This window comes from Pelobates fuscus, chromosome 1, assembly GCF_036172605.1.
Source record: "Pelobates fuscus isolate aPelFus1 chromosome 1, aPelFus1.pri, whole genome shotgun sequence".
Taxonomy (NCBI): Eukaryota; Metazoa; Chordata; class Amphibia; order Anura; family Pelobatidae; genus Pelobates; species Pelobates fuscus.
In genome coordinates this window covers 373296407-373315981 of record NC_086317.1, presented here as the reverse complement: position 1 = coordinate 373315981, position 19575 = coordinate 373296407, and the positions used below count along the sequence as shown (strand labels likewise).

Sequence of the window (19575 nt, the reverse complement as noted above, 5' to 3'; positions counted from 1 at the left end):
AGTGTTACAGATATTGTGGTTAGCTCTCCAGTGGTTGGAGGATTCTTTGTACAGCTCAGTAGAGGCTTATACAGCAAGACTGAAGGAAACACAAATGAGCCATTGCTTTTAGAGAGAATTTATTTATAAATCCAGATCACATTGCAAGCCATTACAAAGGATGTTGCACAAAACGTAAAGCTGTAACAATTATACAAGAGCTTTACTGTCCGATAAACACTGTATTTTTCCTTATTCGTGAATGGGAAAGTATGCAAAATGACAGAACTGGATAACATTAAGAACTTGTTAACCAGATTGAAAAATCTTAAGAGCTAGAAATGAGATCTGTATTAAATACCTGTAAAGATTCAGGGCCAGCAGTAAAAAGTGGAGCCATGGGATGACGACCAATTAAAGAATATTGTAAATTTTCACTTGACTGCATTATGGAAATGGCAAGAACAAAAAAAAAATAAAAAAAAATAACAAACAAAACCCAAAACTATTTTTTGACCGCATCTGCTTGGGCCTGTCATGGCTACACAGCAATCTATAGAGGTTCATAGTACCAAGTAGAATCTTTCTACCAGGGCAAAACATGCTGAATCGCTCTCAGAAATGTACATAAGCATCTGTTTGCACAGGAAGGTGAAATCTTTGTCTGTAGATGGCTATGTCATATTAACAATTTGTAACCAATTGATCAGCATGACATACTTTGGGTAGTTATTTCAGCCATGATTTGTTTGCCAAAGTGTAAAAAAAGGGAAAAGAAAAATGAGGTACAGTAATATCGCTGTGCCCATTCAAGTGACTGAGGATAGGTAAATAAAATGTCATGGTTAAAAGGCATGTGGTGCTAATTAATGCTACGTGAATGTAACCTGCAGAACGGGGGGGGGGGGGGGGGGGGGGGGGTTATTTATTGTTTGCACTTAATAAAATTAAAACCATTCTGTCCAAACAGGATTGCCAGACACAAGACAGACACAGAACGTTAAATACAAGAGCCACCAATACTCCTATTTGGTGGAACAATTCCAAACTCACCCTCACCTGTGTAAGATGATGGTTCTACTACAAGACAAGACACTAGCTTTACCATATTGCTTCCTTGAGATCTAGATTCCTTGTAAAGAGTTGAAATGTGCTTGGTTCTTGCACTGCCATTCAAGAACATGTAAAACCAGCAGGTAATGCAGTAATGTGTTCCCTGTGTGGGTAACCGCCATTCATGTACATCAACAAATATTACATTTTAAACCCTGAATACTTTTAAAATCAAACCCCTGCCAAAAGCAAAACTAAACAAAAACCCTGTCAACTAAGCAAAGAGTGCTCTTTTTGTTTCTACTAGATTTGCTACATTAGATATTATCGACATGTCTTCAGTTGCAACTTTCTAGGAAAGCATATGCCTCATTTAAATGAGTTCATATTGAAAAAATTAAAAATAAAATAATTGTTTGTTTAATAGCTCCTTCAGTAAAGAGGATAAAAGACCTAGACTGTACAGGTACAACATGACAGATGCTGATTTTTAATGTGATCAGCTGGCCTTTCTCTGGGAGGCTCAGAAAGAAAGGATGGAAGGCCAAAGGGCTCTGGCCAGCGTGCAAGCCACCTTCTGTTCTGCATTATATCAATGCGTGGGAACCCTGATCATTTAAGTCTTTCAACGTTTTCACTGTGCTATATTTCATTGCACAACACATCGTGGTTAAGAACAGAATGGTTTATCGGTGTGGTGCGACAGTCCTCCTCGTTTGCTGACAACATAAACGCAGGTGTAAATGGGAACAGTTTGTGGCAGGCTGTCCTGTACTCCTCGTGCTGCGTGTTGCAGCTGCCAAAGCTCCCATCCAAGAGCGCTTCCAAGACTTTAGTCAGACTCTAAATGGGTAAGAAGAGAACAGTCATTGTCCAACAGACAACAATCAATCAACTACTATTGTTTGGTTATAAAGCAATGACAGTTTTAAATAAAATGATCTCCCCTCCTCCGCTATTATCCATAAAGAGGTCTCAAGGGGGGGGGGAGGGATTTCAAACCGTGTTTTTTTTATTTTAATCTTACCTCGAACAAACACTTTCTGATTTTGTATGTGTATTATTTTAAGTAATAAAAAATAAATAAATGTACAAACAAAAACATTAAACTCCTATTTACACGACTAGATATAAAGAAACAGAGTGATCCAAGGAGATGTGTCAGACTGTATTTTCCAGAATTTTCAGACAATTGATTCCTAATTGGCAGTGTTAAATCACTAAAGTATGAACTGTTAGGAATTCAAAATAAGATTAAAATCTTGGGCCTATATAGCTACATGGAATACACAGAGAATTTTCACCCACACTTCCAAATTTACCATTTCACTTTGAACTTTCACCAAGTCATGGTTTAGTGAATAATCGTGTAAATATAGGAACACAAACACAAGAGCAGAGACTGAAGTAAATGAAATTAAAGTGTATTCTCTTGAAGTGTGATATGAAAAGAATCCTACATTCTGCATGAAGGTTAAACAAGTAAATCAACTTCAACTAAGCGGATAAAAAGATGTTACAAACCCAGTTTGGTATCCAAATTCATTAAAAGCAGCCAGATAATAGAATAGCCCGAGAATAGGATAAAGAATTTATGCACCCTGTTAAATGTTACAATTCAAACAAATTACCCATGTATACATATAGGAAAATGATTCCAGATAAGACATATACCTTTCTAGCAATTGTCACCACACATAGAATAGCGTGTCCATGTGGATCTAGTTATAAGGGGGAGACATTTCTCTCTGCCTGATGGTATTTGAGTTACTAAAGGGCAATTGATCCTGCATAGCAGGAATGTGCAGAATACACTCTACATGGAAAAGAAAACTCCCAACACGATATTCTTGGTGTTTAACCATAATCATGCTCAAAAATATACTGATTAATGTTTTAGCAGGTTGGGTGTATGAATTAATATTGTTTTGCACATAGCTCCTAAAATAGCATTCATCTACCAAACTGAGGATTCTGGTCTGTTATATAGGACAAATACGAAAATAACAAATACTTTAATCTATTGTGACGGATACAATACCATCACTGCAGGGAGAGCAGAGTCCCACACCAACTACCCCTGTAAAGCATTCAGGATTCACACTGCAGACATATTGTCTCCAAATAGACCATGTTTTTTTTTTCAGTAAGCTCCAAATTGTTGCAATTTGACAAAAACAAAAACAACAACTTTAAAGCTGTGTTAAGTGCTACTTGTAAACTAGATAAATAAAAACATTGTATTATTAAGATGCAATCTTAATCTTATTTAATGGATAATAACCCAAAGAACAATAAAATATGTTAGGGGGATTCTGGATCTATAACAAACCTATTCACAAGAAATTGTGATTTCATGGTTTTTTTTCCCCCTCTTGCAAATTTGTCATCTAGAGAAAGCTCAAATGATTTAGATTATTGGTACGTTGCCTGTAGTGTATAGCTACTGGATTTAGAAAACAAAGATACAAGGTACACTTTAACTCTGAAATAATGTTTAAAGGACCACTCTAGGCACCCAGACCACTTCAGCTTAATGAAGTGGTCTGGATGCCAGGTCCAGCAAGGGTTAACCCATTATTTTTTATAAACATAGCAGTTTCAGAGAAACTGCTATGTTTATAAATGTGTTAATCCAGCCCTCAAATCCTCTATTGGCTGTCTCACTGACAGCCGCTAGCGTGATTCTCACTGTGAAAATCACAGTGAGCGCACGCAAGCGTCCATAGGAAAGCATTGATAATGCTTTCCCATGAGACCGGCTGAATGCGCGCGCAGCTCTTGCCGCGCGTGCGCATTCAGCCGAATGGGAGGAGAGGAGGATGATCGGAGGAGGAGAGCTCCCCGCCCGGCGCTGGAGAAAGGTAAGTTTTAACCCCTTTCCTCTCCCCAGAGCCAGGCGGGAGGGGGACCCTGAGGGTGGGGGCACCCTCAGGGCACTATAGTGCCAGGAAAACAAGTATGTTTCCTGGCACGATAGTGGTCCTTTAACCCCTTAAGGACACATGACGTGTGTGACATGTCATGATTCCCTTTTATTCCAGAAGTTTGGTCCTTAAGGGGTTAATGATTTAGATCAGAGTTTAAAATGTCAAGTCCTATACCACTGCAAGACACACACTCCAAGATGAATTTCTACTTTCCAGTGAAAAGTTTTAGCCATGCCTTTAAATATAGACCTTTTAAAATAAAGATTTTACACCTTTTTTATCCAGTGCCAGGCTGCTCCTCCTCTTCTGAGCACATCCTTCTGGATGTTCTCTGGTCCAAACCAATGTTTCTCAGAGAGATGCATTGGATTGCTCAGCCAATCAGAAGCTTCTCTGAAATGACAATGTTTTACATTGCCAAACAAAATGGGAAAGGCACTACTGGTATACAACATTTGGAAAAAAGTCTAATAGAGGTGTGTTGTAGAACTGATTTTAGCACACATCAGGGTTCAGAATTTCCATTTGACCTCTCACTAGTGGTCAGTGAAAAATAAGCGCTGGCAAGCAGTCAAAAAAAATATATAAAATAAACAACCTTGCATTAAAAAAACCACCAAAAAACAACACTACACAAAAATGCATGCTTGCATTCAAAACACCAATACTACATACAAAAACATACCCCTACATTCAGACACACTTCATATAGAAACATGCTAAATACAACTCAGCTGGGGTTCTACCATTTACATACTTGCAGTCAAAGCATTGTGGGAGATGTATGACAGATGGGGATCTACCTTTTGGCCACCGTTGTGATAGGGTGTGCTGCCCAAATAATTCTTGCACCAGGGCCCCCTCTACATTAGTTCTGACATTGACTTCAAGATTAATAAGAAAACTTTTTCTTCAGTTAATTGAAGAGCCTGTTGACACCTAAGCTCATTCTGGAAAGAATTTAATCAAATTCAGCGTATACTTAATGTACAGAGCTACGGAATTTGATGACGCTATATAAATAATAACTTAAAAAAATAAAATAAACACACACACACACACCAAAAAACTAAAAGAGCGAACTCAAAGTTTTTGTTAATGTGAAGAGTGACCCCTAGTGTCGGTAATTAAAACTGAACAACTGCTTTAGATGTAAAATATTTTTTTTAATTAAAAATTTAATTTTTTTTTTTTTAAACTAGAAAAACTATTTAGAATAAGCATGATATACATACATGTTACTTTTATGGTAAATTTATGGTAAATGACCATAAAGTGCAAGGTCTGGTTATCTTTAGGACTATTTCTTTTCACCTACAGTACAGTTGGCGCTTCACAATTAAAGCTTTAAACTACATTTATCGTAGTACTGCAGAGAGGTAGTAGGGGCCGCCATTGCTTTTATTTTTTGAAAACTGCAAATATTTACAATCAATGATCTTCTTCTATGTGTAGGCAGCGTACAGCTGTTAGAAGAACATTTTGGCAAGACATCACAAGTTGGATAATTTGGCCTATAACATGTCATATATTTGTGGATTCTCTGATTTTCTGTTAAGCAAGTCAACTACAGTGTTCCACTATTTTTAAATGGAAGATAGAGCTGAATGAAAAAACTCCTGAAATTATAAGAGAACAAAGACATAAAAACAGCAACGTTAACTTTGTCCGAAATAAGAAAATATCCCTGGTGTAAAGCAGGTAAACCCCAGTATCAGTCTGTGGCACTCACCCCGTGGAAATGTTACTTAGTCTTGGCTTACCTGAACATTTCTATCAGTTAATGAATCATCCAACCTTGTTGCAATGGCAATTGCTTTCTCTTGTCTGGACTTGTCCAAATAATACATCATTTTTGCACCTATGAAAAAATTAGATGTAAAGGCAATCAATTCAATGCATGTTATAAATATATATTTTTTTTATATTGATTTATAGCCAGATGTAAAACCACGAAATAATGATACAGATAAGCAACACATGGATGTCAGAGTATTCAGTCAGTGCATAACTCCTTTGTTAGGACAAAACTTACAATTCTGACAGCCACGGCCAGCGCAAGGATTTTGGCCCCTCACCCGCGCATCACCTCACTCATTGGCCAACAGCACTCAGCGGACGCTCTTAACCACTGAGCTAAGTATGGCCGCGCATCACCTCACTCATTGGCCAACAGCACTCAACTGATGCTCTTAACCACTGAGCAAGGTCTTACATGGCTAGGCTTGGCTGAGTGTCAGGAGTTTCTGGTAAAAACCTAAAATATAAGCTAATCAATATAGGTACTCACAACAGTCTACAATTATCCCATTGCCTCGCAAAAATAGGTAGCCCTCATTTCTTTGCAATTAAACCCTCCCAAACTAGAATCCCTTATTTTTCTGCAACATACCCTTCACTCCCCAATTCACATCTTGACATATCTTCCCATAGCAATCATCAACTAACTTCTTTCAAGTTCCCAATGTTTTTACTGCTACTTCTGCCCTACACACCTTCAGATGGAAAGTCACAAAACTCTCTCACAGATAGGGCAAACAGTCATACATACACTGACTTTATGTCCCTGTGTGACTGTATGTTATTGTTATGTATAGGTCTGCCCTAAAAAAAATCAGTTGTATATTCTTAGTCAAACACAAATCACAAATCAGAAATACTCTTATACACATTCACAATGATACTTACACTCACAGTTACACACTTAGATGCACGCACGCACACACACACTGTTATGCATTCAGGACACACTCAGTTACACATTTACACTCTGACACACAGAGAACAAACTCACACACACAGTCACAACATAGGTGGTCCACCCTCAGTCCTTGTAGCTCCTCAGCAGATAATGTACATTGAGCTACTGATGCAGAGTGCTACCAATTCCATGTTGCCCCATACCATTCCTCGTTATTACCTAGATATGTGTGTGTTGTGGCAGCTAGAGCCTCCTGCCTTCATAGTGGAAGCTCCTTTCCCACTCCCTCACAAGTCTGATAGCACGTGGTACAGTGTCTATGTAATGTGAGGACTGATTGAAGGCAACTAGTGGGACTTTGCAGACGGCAGACGATTAAACTGCTGCAGGGTGGTACAAAGCTTCAGTGAGGTCCTGCAGCATCCAGGCTTCAGTAGAGTGCTGCAGAACCAGCACTGCTATTCAAAACCACCAGGGTAGGAGTTGTCAGGAGCGGCTTCTGTGGGCATGGGGCAGCAGCCCCGTTAGCCTATTCGTGCCCATAGGAACCCTCTAACCGTGTTCTACCAGAGAAATTTAAATATCCAAGTCTCTGGCCAGGGATTTTGATTTTTTGCACACCCCCTAGGCAACTGCCTGTGCTTCCTTAAGGTAGCACCAGTCCTGCTGACAGTGAGGAGGACCACATATGAATATTTTAGTTTTCCCTGACATTTTTTGTTTGCACTTTTGCAAATAAAATAACAAAAAACACAGGTGTTCATTTTATGAGCTATTCAGAAATGAGCTTTACAGCAACTAAGCCTGTCCACTGCTAAAGTCAAAGTTTGCAAAGGCAGAAGTTGGTGGGACATGGCAAACTTATTACACACATCATTGCATATATTAGTTATAGTTCAACATTTCTCTTTTGCAGACAGGTCTACAGCCATATACAAGAACAAAGAATGAGACATACACGAAAATTACAACTGCATATAGTCTACATAATTTTTAGAGCAATAACTGAGGCTCACTATGAAATATAGAGAGAAGAACATACCTGAAAGGAAATGTTGAATGGAGGTAGAATTGTTCTTGAGGAACTCTTCGTTAAAACTTTTCATATTCTTGTTAACAAAGATGCTTTTCATTTCTTGTTCCAGTACTTTATTAACTATTTCTGGGAGATTACTATGATCTGAAACTGAAAACATAAACAAACAAATAAAAAAACAAAACCAAAAAAAACCCTCTAAGAAATGCAAATAGTAATTACGTACACTGAAGTGATCCAGTAAAAGCACCAATCTCCTCCCCAGAACATGTGGGTGACCAGTTTACTTTAAATACTAGTTTTACTCATGCATCCACCCTAGCATGTATTATACGCTCACTCAATACACATTCAGTAATCACTTGAGATGCACTTACCTGATTTTGAAAACCGTATTAAACACTCGTGCAGCCATGGGTTATTGCAATCAATCAAGAAAGCTCTTTTAATGGACTGTAACATCAAGAGAAATTTCCCTGCATTAAAGTAGAAGGAAAACGGTCCAAGTTATTATACTGTAGTTATATTCACTTAATGAGTGGAATAAGCTGCCTCTAAAAGACAAAAAAAAAGAAAAAAAACTGAAAATTTAAAACAAAAAAAGTTTCTTTTTTTTCTCTTTAAGACTGTTCAATCTACTTTAACATGCAATGTGTGGTGAAAGGCATTACAGACTGGTACACTAAATCTTCAACCTGTGAGTCAAAAGATTAAAACCTGCGAAAATTAATAAAAGCAGATTTTACCTTTTCTAAAATAGATCTCGAATGCCAGTAAATGTGTTTGTATGTTGTTAGCTGCAAGGCTCTTCAGGGGGGTGAGGAATTTGATAGCTTCTTCCAGGGGGCTTTCCACCTGTATGGTAAAATCACACATGCTTAAAAATAAGAAAGAAAAACTAGAATTACACAGAGAAAGTCATAGTCTTAAATTTAAAAGGGAAAACACATCAATCATCTCTACAATAAAATCTCATGAATCTTGGTCACTGATCGGTACTAGTGGGTTAGCACTAGCTGCACTTGGCATGCACGTGGTGGATATTCACAGATCATGTGTACCACCTACTCTGGAGCAGTTAAGATAAGGCAATATTAAAAGTGATAGAACTCCTCATCACTTATAACTTTGCTAAAGGTCTCAAATTATTTATGTATATTTCTTCAATGGTCATTACAATAAATCCAACCATTCCGATTAGAACACCCTTATTAAAACCATGTGATATTTGCTGTAGGTCTGTCTTTGTAATTGTTTTATATTATATTGAACAGGTGCAGACAACAACACTATGTAAAGTATAGTAATGGGTAAAGATAACCTGTCTATAAAGAGACTTCAACATGGTTTGAGTTTCGTGCTTGTTAGCGCACTTATACAAATTCATATACAGGTCAGAGAATAATTACCTTAACAGGCACAAAACGAACAACTGGCTTACTGATTTCCTATCAGTACTGTGCACTACTCCGCTTTGCTGTGCCTTGTTTTAACGTAATAAAGCAGCTAGGTTTGGAACACTAACTGCATCCCACTTGAATGGTGTTAATTTGAACACCATTCCACTCAGTGAGACCTAAAGGATCCTTTTTTTGCGCTCATCCTTTCCTTGTCCAACCTTTGAGAAACTGCAATATTTACATTGCAAGGTTAACTCCACATCTAGTGGCTGCCATATTGAAAGAGTAGAGGCACTTCCGCAGCACAGACTGCGTAAAACTGTCACATGATGCGGAAGCCCCACAGGAAAGCATTGGCTCAAGAAGTTATAGGATTGAAACCTGCTGGACTAATCAGAACCTCCTATGTGAAGTCAGGGTGGCGGAGGTAAATAGCACAGAGGGAGTCTATGTGCTGGAATAAGGCAAGTAAATCTTCATTTATCCATTTATTTTTTGCTCAGGTAGGGACACTATAGCGTTACAGATTGTTTTCCGAATGCTATAGTGTTTCTTTAAAGTCATCTGCATTTTAACCTAAAGCATTCTATGTATTGAGATACGTATAAAAGAAAGAAATGAAGCACATAAAAAATTAATTAAAAACAGATAATTAAAGGGACACTATAGTCACCTGAACAACTTTAGCTTAATGAAGCAGTTTTGGTGTATAGAACATGCCCCTGCATCCTCACTGCTCATTCCTCTGCCATTTAGGAGTTAAATCCCTTTGTTTATGAACCCTAGTCACACCTCCCTGCATGTGACTCCTGCATGTGACTTGCACAGCCTTCCATAAACACTTCCTGTAAAGAGAGCCCTATTTAGGCTTTCTTTATTGCAAGTTCTGTTTAAGTAAGATTTTCTTGTCCCCTGCTATGTTAATAGCTTGCTAGACCCCGTAAGAGCCTCCTGTATGTTCAATTTAGAGATTGAGATACAATTATTTAAGGCAAATTACATCTGTTTAAAAGTGAAACCAGTTTTTTTTTTTCATGCAGGCTCTGTCAATCATAGCCAGGGGAGGTGTGGCTAAGGCTTCATAAACAGAAACAAAGTGATTTAACTCCTAAATGGCAGTGAATTGAGCAGTGAAATTGCAGGGGAATGATCTATACACTAAAACTGCTTTATTTAGCTAAAGTAATTTAGGTGACTATAGTGTTCCTTTAACAACTGCTAAAGTACACTAGATTTACACAAATGACTTTTCATAACATATACGACTTATAACTTCAGTGCATAATTTATTATAGGGATAATTGAAACATTTTCAATAGATCATTAATGTCAGGCAACAATTCAGCTTAAACATAACAAAATCAGTTGTTTCATGGTTATATTCCCACCATAACAAAGACCTGCCCAATAAAGTGATAAGTATGCTGCATGGTGGTGTGATGGAGTAGAGGAAATGGAGAGAATACTTACCTCAAGTTTTACCTCCTCAGTGAAGCCATTTTCCACTCATCGTCACTCAACGTCTGCCACATAAAGCTACTTTAAGCTGCACTTTTATGCATAAGCAGGAATACCACGTTGAAGCTATGGAAGATCCAGTATGCATGCAGGATCATCTAACTTCTCTTGCGTGCAAAGGCATGAACCACTGATTGAAGTACACAACTTATGTTGTCATTTCAGTAAATATACTGGCAGTTTTTTATAAAAATGGTATCTCAATACAAAAAAGTGAGAAGTAACAGTGCCCCAAGATTAATTCCTTTGTAGGCTGAAACTATAAAGGCTGGCATAGAATCTATGCCATTTGTCAAAGTGACAGGAAGGGTGTAATTTTAATAGCAATTTATCTAATAATCTATACATTGCTAGCATTTTCATATGCACGATGTATAGGTAGTTTACATTGAGGAACTGACTGATAAAAAGAGTAGAAAGTACCATGACAGGTACCCTATAAGGGAGAGGGATGGAGGAATTATCCCCCACAACCATTTTTAAACTTAATTCATGACATTTGACGCAAAACCTGGAATGTGACTAATGCCCATGATAGGAAACCTCAAACAGGAAATAAATCAGGCAGTAACCACTCTGCTTATACGTCTGCTTACCCTTTCCAGTTTGTCAGGAATCAGTTCTTCCTTCGGTCCACTTGTTTCCTCTTCCTCCTCATCTCTTTTCTTCTTTTGGTTTTTCTGCTGACGCTCTCTCTCTGCATGTTTCCTTTCCTCCTCTAGCTTTGCCTTTTTCTGAGCCCTCCTTTGTTTGCTTAACATCTTCTTTAATTCTTTCGCCGAGAGGTTTTCTAAACATCCAAATACAAAGTTTACCCTGCAACTATCTGGATGGACTTGGTTTTCCCAAAGGATACACATATTCATTCACATGATTTCAGGTACATGGGGCAACCTTATTCAGGTACAGGTATTTCTCCTCTATAGGACTAAAAGGATATTAGCACACACGTTTGTAACATCATGGGAAATGTAGTTTATAAACATGTGATGCCAGGGTTGATATCACTGCCCTCAAGAAAATTTACAATAAATCTCTTACTTACATTTTTTACTTCCACCAAAAGCAATATCACCACAAGTGGATTTTGGGGATTCCATTTCCAAGAATGTTTTAATTCCCCTCAATAAGACACTTATTTGATGGTTTTTACCTGAATTAACCTCTTGCTCCTTGCTTTCACTGGTCAACGGATTTTCATGCAGTTTCAAGTAGATTCCAATGGCAGACTGAGCAGCTTTAAAATAAAAGGCATGTTGGCGGAGAATGTCCTCCAGTCGCAGAAGATCTACGTAGGCACGCAGTGTCATTTTCCTCATACAATAGGTGTGAAAATCAAATTGGTCATCTGTGATTTCAAAAAAATGCTGACAAAGAGATGGAAATGTTAGTTGTGTGGCCAAACATATATATCCAATTTACAATAGCAGTTTGGGAATCTAAAGCTCAACATTTTAAACTTAAAAATAAACTAGCAAAATGATCAGTAAAACAGTCATTGGTGTATGACTAGTGTTGCCAAATACAATATGTTTCTCTAGACATAGATCACAATAACATGCTGAATGGTAATGCATGTACAGACCTATCCTGTAGTAGAGGTATCAAAATGTCTAGGTTTTGACATTTTAATCCCTGCTGTATTTTATAGATTTTACATGCTGCAAGAACTGAATAAATCATTCAAGAAAGCAAGGATTTACTTTAATTAGTAAATTGTTTACTATTGATGCAGCCAGGACCGGTGCTAGGATTTTTAGTTACACAGGCGAAGATGCATTTTGGTGCCCCCCACCCTCGTTTAAAATAAGGTTCATACAAACACAGAAATAATCATACAGAGACATACAGACACAGACAGAGACATACATGCATACAGAGACATGCAGGCATATAAAGACATACATACAGAGGCATACCGTCATACAGACACATACATACATACATACAGAAACATACATACAGAGACATCCAGGCATACAGACACATACATACAGGCATACAAAGACATACACGCATACAGAGACATACCGTCATACAGACACATACATATATACAGGTATACAGACATACAGACACATACGTACAAAGACATACAGGCATACAGACACATACATTTGTACATACAGAGACATACAGGCATACGGACACATACATTTGTACATACAGAGACATACAGGCATACAGAAACATACAGACACATACATTTTGTACAGACATACAGGCATACAGAGACCTACATACATACATACATACATACATACAGAGACATACACAATTACATACTTACATCAGTTCAATCTTGTCCCCTGGATGCATGCTGTCTGGCTCCTTGGAGTCCTGTCCTGCAGCCCAGCCCCATCACAGGGCGCCAGCCACGCTGTGTGGTACACAGGGAGCAGGGATATGATGTCATTCATATCCTCGCCCCCTCCACACAGCCTGCGGCAGACACCAGGGTAGGTGCAGTGGCGTACACATGACCCATGGGGCCCCAGTGCGCAAATTGATCCGTGCCCCCCCCCCTCTCGCGCTTACTCTGCGCGGGCCGGGGCCGCAACACATGGCGGCGGGCACCTGGTCGCAGGGGTTGCAGGGCTGTGACCCCTGCGACCGCGGTATGTACGCCAGTGCATGCAGATGCACACACACTTAAAGGACCACTACAGACACCCAGATCACATCAGCTCAATGAAGTGGTCTGGGTGTCAGGTCCCTCTAGTTTTAACCCTGCAGCTGAAAACATAGCAGTTTCAGAGAAACTGCTATGTTTCACCGAGGGTTAATTCAGCCTCTAGTGGATGTCTCACTGACAGCCTCTAGAGGAGCTTCCGCTATTCTAAAACACTGAACGTCCATAGGAAAGCATTGAGTAATGCTTTCCTATGAGCGGTTTGAATGCGTGCGCGGCAAGAGCATTCGGAGCCGAGAGGCGGAGGAATCCCCAGCGCCAAGGGAGAAAGGTAAGTGCTGAAGACACACACACACTCTCACGAACAGATGCATACACACCAGCTAACGGACACACATTTACTGACAGACACACATTTACTGACAGACACACTCAGCGACAGACATACATACACACTCACAAAACATACACTCTCACTGACAAACACACACTCACTAACAGACAAACAGACTCACTAATACACACACAAACACACTCAGTAAGAGACTCACTAGCAGACACACTCACTGACACACACTGACACTCACTAGCAGACACACACACTGACACTCACTAGCAGACACACACACTGACACTAGCAGACACACTCACTGACACTAGCAGACACACTCACTGACACTAGCAGACACACTCACTGACACTCACTAGCAGATACTCACTAGCAGACACACTCACTGACACTCACTAGCAGACACACTCACTGACACTCACTAGCAGACACACTCACTGACACTCACTAGCAGACACACTCACTGACTCTCACTAGCAGACACACTCACTGACGCTCACTAGCAGACACACTCACTGACGCTCACTAGCAGACACACTCACTGACGCTCACTAGCAGACACACTCAATGACGCTCACTAGCAGACACACACACTGACGCTCACTAGCAGACACACACACTGACGCTCACTAGCAGACACACACAATGACACTCACTAGCAGACACACACAATGACACTCACTAGCAGACACACTCACTGACGCTCACTAGCAGACACACTCACTGACGCTCACTAGCAGACACACTCACTGACGCTGACTAGCAGACACACACAATGACGCTCACTAGCAGACACACTCACTGACGCTCACTAGCAGACACACTCACTGACGCTCACTAGCAGACACAAACAATGACGCTCACTAGCAGACACACACACTGACGCTCACTAGCAGACACACACACTGACGCTCACTAGCAGACACACACAATGACGCTCACTAGCAGACACACACAATGACGCTCACTAGCAGACACACTCACTGACGCTCACTAGCAGACACACTCACTGACGCTCACTAGCAGACACACTCACTGACGCTCACTAGCAGACACACTCACTGACGCTCACTAGCAGACACACACAATGACGCTCACTAGCAGACACACACAATGACGCTCACTAGCAGACACACACTGACGCTCACTAGCAGACACACACACTGACACTCACTAGCAGACACACTCACTGACGCTCACTAGCAGACACACTCAATGACGCTCACTAGCAGACACACACACTGACGCTCACTAGCAGACACACACACTGACGCTCACTAGCAGACACACACAATGACGCTCACTAGCAGACACACACACTGACACTCACTAGCAGACACACTCACTGACGCTCACTAGCAGACACACACAATGACGCTCACTAGCAGACACACACAATGACGCTCACTAGCAGACACACACACTGACACTCACTAGCAGACACTCACTGACGCTCACTAGCAGACACACTCACTGACGCTCACTAGCAGACACACTCAATGACGCTCACTAGCAGACACACACACTGACGCTCACTAGCAGACACACACAATGACGCTCACTAGCAGACACACACACTGACACTCACTAGCAGACACACTCACTGACGCTCACTAGCAGACACACACAATGACGCTCACTAGCAGACACACACACTGACGCTCACTAGCAGACACACACACTGACGCTCACTAGCAGACACACACAATGACGCTCACTAGCAGACACACACAATGACACTCACTAGCAGACACACTCGCTGACGCTCACTAGCAGACACACTCGCTGACGCTCACTAGCAGACACACTCACTGACGCTCACTAGCAGACACACTCACTGACGCTCACTAGCAGACACACTCACTGACGCTCACTAGCAGACACACTCACTGACGCTCACTAGCAGACACACACAATGACGCTCACTAGCAGACACACACAATGACGCTGACTAGCAGACACACACAATGACGCTCACTAGCAGACACACTCACTGACGCTCACTAGCAGACACACTCACTGACGCTCACTAGCAGACACAGACAATGACGCTCACTAGCAGACACACACACTGACGCTCACTAGCAGACACACACACTGACACTCACTAGCAGACACACACAATGACGCTCACTAGCAGACACACTCACTGACGCTCACTAGCAGACACACTCACTGACGCTCACTAGCAGACACACACAATGACGCTCACTAGCAGACACACACAATGACGCTCACTAGCAGACACACTCATTGACGCTCACTAGCAGACACACTCACTGACGCTCACTAGCAGACACACTCACTGACGCTCACTAGCAGTCACACTCACTGACGCTCACTAGCAGACACACTCACTGACGCTCACTAGCAGACACACACAATGACGCTCACTAGCAGACACACACAATGACGCTCACTAGCAGACACACACACTGACACTCACTAGCAGACACACTCACTGACGCTCACTAGCAGACACACTCACTGACGCTCACTAGCAGACACACTCACTGACGCTCACTAGCAGACACACACAATGACGCTCACTAGCAGACACACACACTGACACTCACTAGCAGACACACACACTGACACTCACTAGCAGACACACACACACACTAACACATGTTTTTTTTTTTAATTTAATCCCCCAGCCTCCTTACCTTTTGGAGTGCTGAAGGGATTCCCTGGGGTCCAGTGGTGCTGCTGGGCTCCTGGGCGGGTAGGCAGGCTGGCGGGCGGGTAGGCAAGCTGGCTGGCTGGCGGACAGGCGGGCGGGCGCGAGGGAGCACTCTCCCATGTGTGCTTCCTCTTCAGCTCCCTCGCGCACCGCGTAGGGATGCCGGAGCCGGAAGATGACGTCATTTTCCGGCTCCGGTATCAGTATGCGGCGCGCGAGGGAGCTGAAGAGGAAGCACACATGGGAGAGTGCTCCCTCGCGCGCCCGCAGAACCGGGCGCTCGGCCACGCTACAATAGGTCGTCGGTTGGAGGGGAGCGCAGTGCGCTTCCCTCCTTCCGGTCACCCTGATTTTGCGCCCCCAGGGCCGGTGCGCCCTAAGGCGGCCGCCTTGGCCGCCTTATGGTAGCGCCGGCCCTGGATGCAGCACATTCTATATGGAATCTCTTTCATAACCTGTCCATCAGCATGAAGAAACAAGTGTTCAGGAAATTCCAGAAGAAGCTAACAACCCTAGCACATTTATTGCCATCCAGGAAGTAGCCAAAACACTGGCCAAAAGGGAAAGTATTAATTCAACCATCATAACCACTACAGAAGGCTGTAGTTGTTATGTTGACAGGAGTAACCGGGCACCGTTCCCCGGTAATGGGGTAAGCAGTTTTGCCCATTACCTGCATTGTGCCAGGCTCAAAGGCTGCCAGAATGGCAGCTTAACCACATCCAATTGGCAGGATGCTAATCGTGCCACTACTTAAATGGCCAAAAGTGTCAGCTGAGGGAGCTCAGTCAATAAGTGTGGAAAGAAATATTCACAGAAATGTACATTGGCCGTGGCGGTACGCTCATTCTGTGCGGTCTAATGACCCTGCCTCCGTCAGGTTAGAAAAAAGAGTCTCTGTGTATGTTCAGGGTTTCAGACTACAAACCATGCACATATAGACTAGAAGCACCTCAACCACTCCAAACACTGAAGTGGTCATGGTGCTTGGAGTAAACCTTTCAAGATATTTTTTGATACCAGTGGATTTAGAACAGTACATGGCAAGTTGAAAAATGGACATCAACGGTGAAAACGGATGAAGGGCCTTTGAAAGAAATGTACTTGTTAAGAGGGGTTGAGAATGTTGATATCTAATGTTTCTGTTCGGCATAGGAGAAGCAAACAAGGTGCAAACGCAACAACATTAATAGTAGATATTTGCCATAAGATAGTTACATTTACAAAGGTAAAATTATGGAGACACCCTAACAACAAGAGAGCCTGTTCGGTTATGTGAACTAGTACCCTTTCAATCTCATGGCACTTTTTCAGAGCTTCTCCATATTTTCCTTGTCTCTGGAAAGCTGCTGCACATTCTGTCTGGAACCACATGCACTGCATCTCATTTAGATTTTCCATGGCAGGTGTTCCTTCCTGAAACAGAAAATGTGGGATGGAATATTGAAGACTTTAATATTGATGCACCGCACAAACCATCAATATTTCTCACACTGAATTTATTTATACAGATGCACAGCACAATCGTTTCACATCAGTAGATTCTGAATGTCACATTAAAGCCACCAGAACAACTACATATGTAGTTGCTCTGGCGTCTACAGCCTGTCCCTGAAGGCTTTTTAATGTAAAACACAAAAATTTCAGAGAAAAGGCAGTGTTTACATTAGTGCCTAGTAACACCTATAGTGGCAGACACCCAGATGGTCACTAGAGGTGCTCCTGGGTCAGTGCTGCACAGTGATGCTGAACGCTCCCCATAGAGATGCATTTATTCAATGCATCTCTATGCAGAGATGCTGATTGACAAAGGAAGGCGTTTTACTGAGCATGTCAAATAGCCTCCCAATGTTTTCCTATGAGAAAACATTGGTTTGGCAGAGATCAGAGTTGATGATCTCAGTCACGGAATCAGACCAGTGACATCAGCAGTGAGACTGGTGCAGTGCTGTAAAAATGATAAGTAAAATATTTTTAAGGGGAGCCCAATCACCTAAATAGTGATTTTAACACTTTAGTGCCAGATATACATGTGTTCCTTTATTCCTTTAAGTCTTTTTTTAGAATGTTATGCAAGAATTGTAGGGAATGCAAAGTGAATTTCAATTTTAAGGCCAAAATAGCTGAAGTGGAAAAAGTCAACTTTGATTCCAGTTCAGCTACGTTGCACTTACATTTGAAATTTGCTTGAAATTCCAACAAAGCCCACTTTAGTGAATTACCAATTTTTAAAGGACCCATAGTATTTGAGAAGCACTTTTCCCACTATCATTGCATACCCGTGTAAATTTGGAGCACATCTCCTCTGCTTCTTTAATCATATTGGCTCTCAGCATGTACTTGGCACATTTGGAATTGATGAACCGATCTGCAGTGTCCAAAGATTGGGCCTCGTCCATCCACTTGGCAGCTTCTTTCAGATTACCTATATGCTGTGTGAAGGAAATATTTAAGGGTCAAGGATTACGCGTGTCACTAAAACCTTGAAGCAGGCACTCTAAGGACCATAACCACCACAGCTTATTATAATGGTTAATGTACATGGAGAGTTTGGGTGAAATCCCTCCAGTCAAACTGTACAAACAGCTCTTAAACTACGCCCAGGGGTTTCTCTCACCTTGTAAATCTTGGCTTTCATGTAGAAGAGTTCTATTAGTGTTGGCGTGCTGGCAATAGCAGAGTTGATATAGTCCAAGGCAACAGACCACTGACCCAGTTTATCAAAGTGCTGCGCTAAAAAGTACCGAACCCAGAGCAAGGTTGTTGGTGGTTCCTTTTCTCCATTATCTGCAAGTACAAAGAGTAAATGGAAAGCAAGTGTAAAACTTGAAGCAAACAGCAAGCACCCATTACACTACGTTATACCATACAATTAGAAATAAAATATACAAGCTGTATAACTCGACACAATGTAAAGCACCAAAGCCAATAAGTATTATTCACTAAAGTACAATTGTTTGCAAACTACATCTGAATGGAAAAAAAATGGGCAAAAATTCACCAACTCATAGTAACTGCTTAGCTGTTTTTGCCATTCGGATTTAATTCATGAAAGTGTGGAGTTGAGTGAATGATCCCAATTAGAGATCATCTATATGCAAAGGTGAAAAATTGAAAGGTAAAGATAAATACATGTAATAAAAAGCAAAACAAAAAAACACATTGTTGCTCCTAAAAGAGAGAGAGCAACCATCACCATCATATCTCCCATGAACCTTTTCCAGCTACTTGCCATGTTAACTGCTAGAAATCTGGTATTATGCAATCAAACAGGTCTATACAATGTTTAGCCTA

At 41.3% G+C, this 19575-nt stretch overlaps 1 protein-coding gene across 1 annotated transcript in view; it reads right to left on the bottom strand.

Annotated features, from left to right (window-relative positions):
* Positions 1–455: 455 nt before the first annotated feature.
* The window catches only part of NAA16 (N-alpha-acetyltransferase 16, NatA auxiliary subunit), a 50456-nt gene continuing 31336 nt past the window's right edge, over positions 456–19575 (bottom strand). Inside the window, exons 11-20 of the mRNA XM_063425964.1 lie at positions 18899–19068; positions 18561–18713; positions 17569–17697; positions 11771–11984; positions 11214–11407; positions 8446–8554; positions 8077–8175; positions 7706–7849; positions 5726–5823; positions 456–1875 (exon numbers count right to left, since the gene is read on the bottom strand). Coding sequence (XP_063282034.1) covers positions 1675–1875; positions 5726–5823; positions 7706–7849; positions 8077–8175; positions 8446–8554; positions 11214–11407; positions 11771–11984; positions 17569–17697; positions 18561–18713; positions 18899–19068 — 1511 coding nt within the window. The 3' untranslated portion in view covers positions 456–1674. The remainder of the gene's footprint in view (positions 1876–5725; positions 5824–7705; positions 7850–8076; positions 8176–8445; positions 8555–11213; positions 11408–11770; positions 11985–17568; positions 17698–18560; positions 18714–18898; positions 19069–19575) is intronic.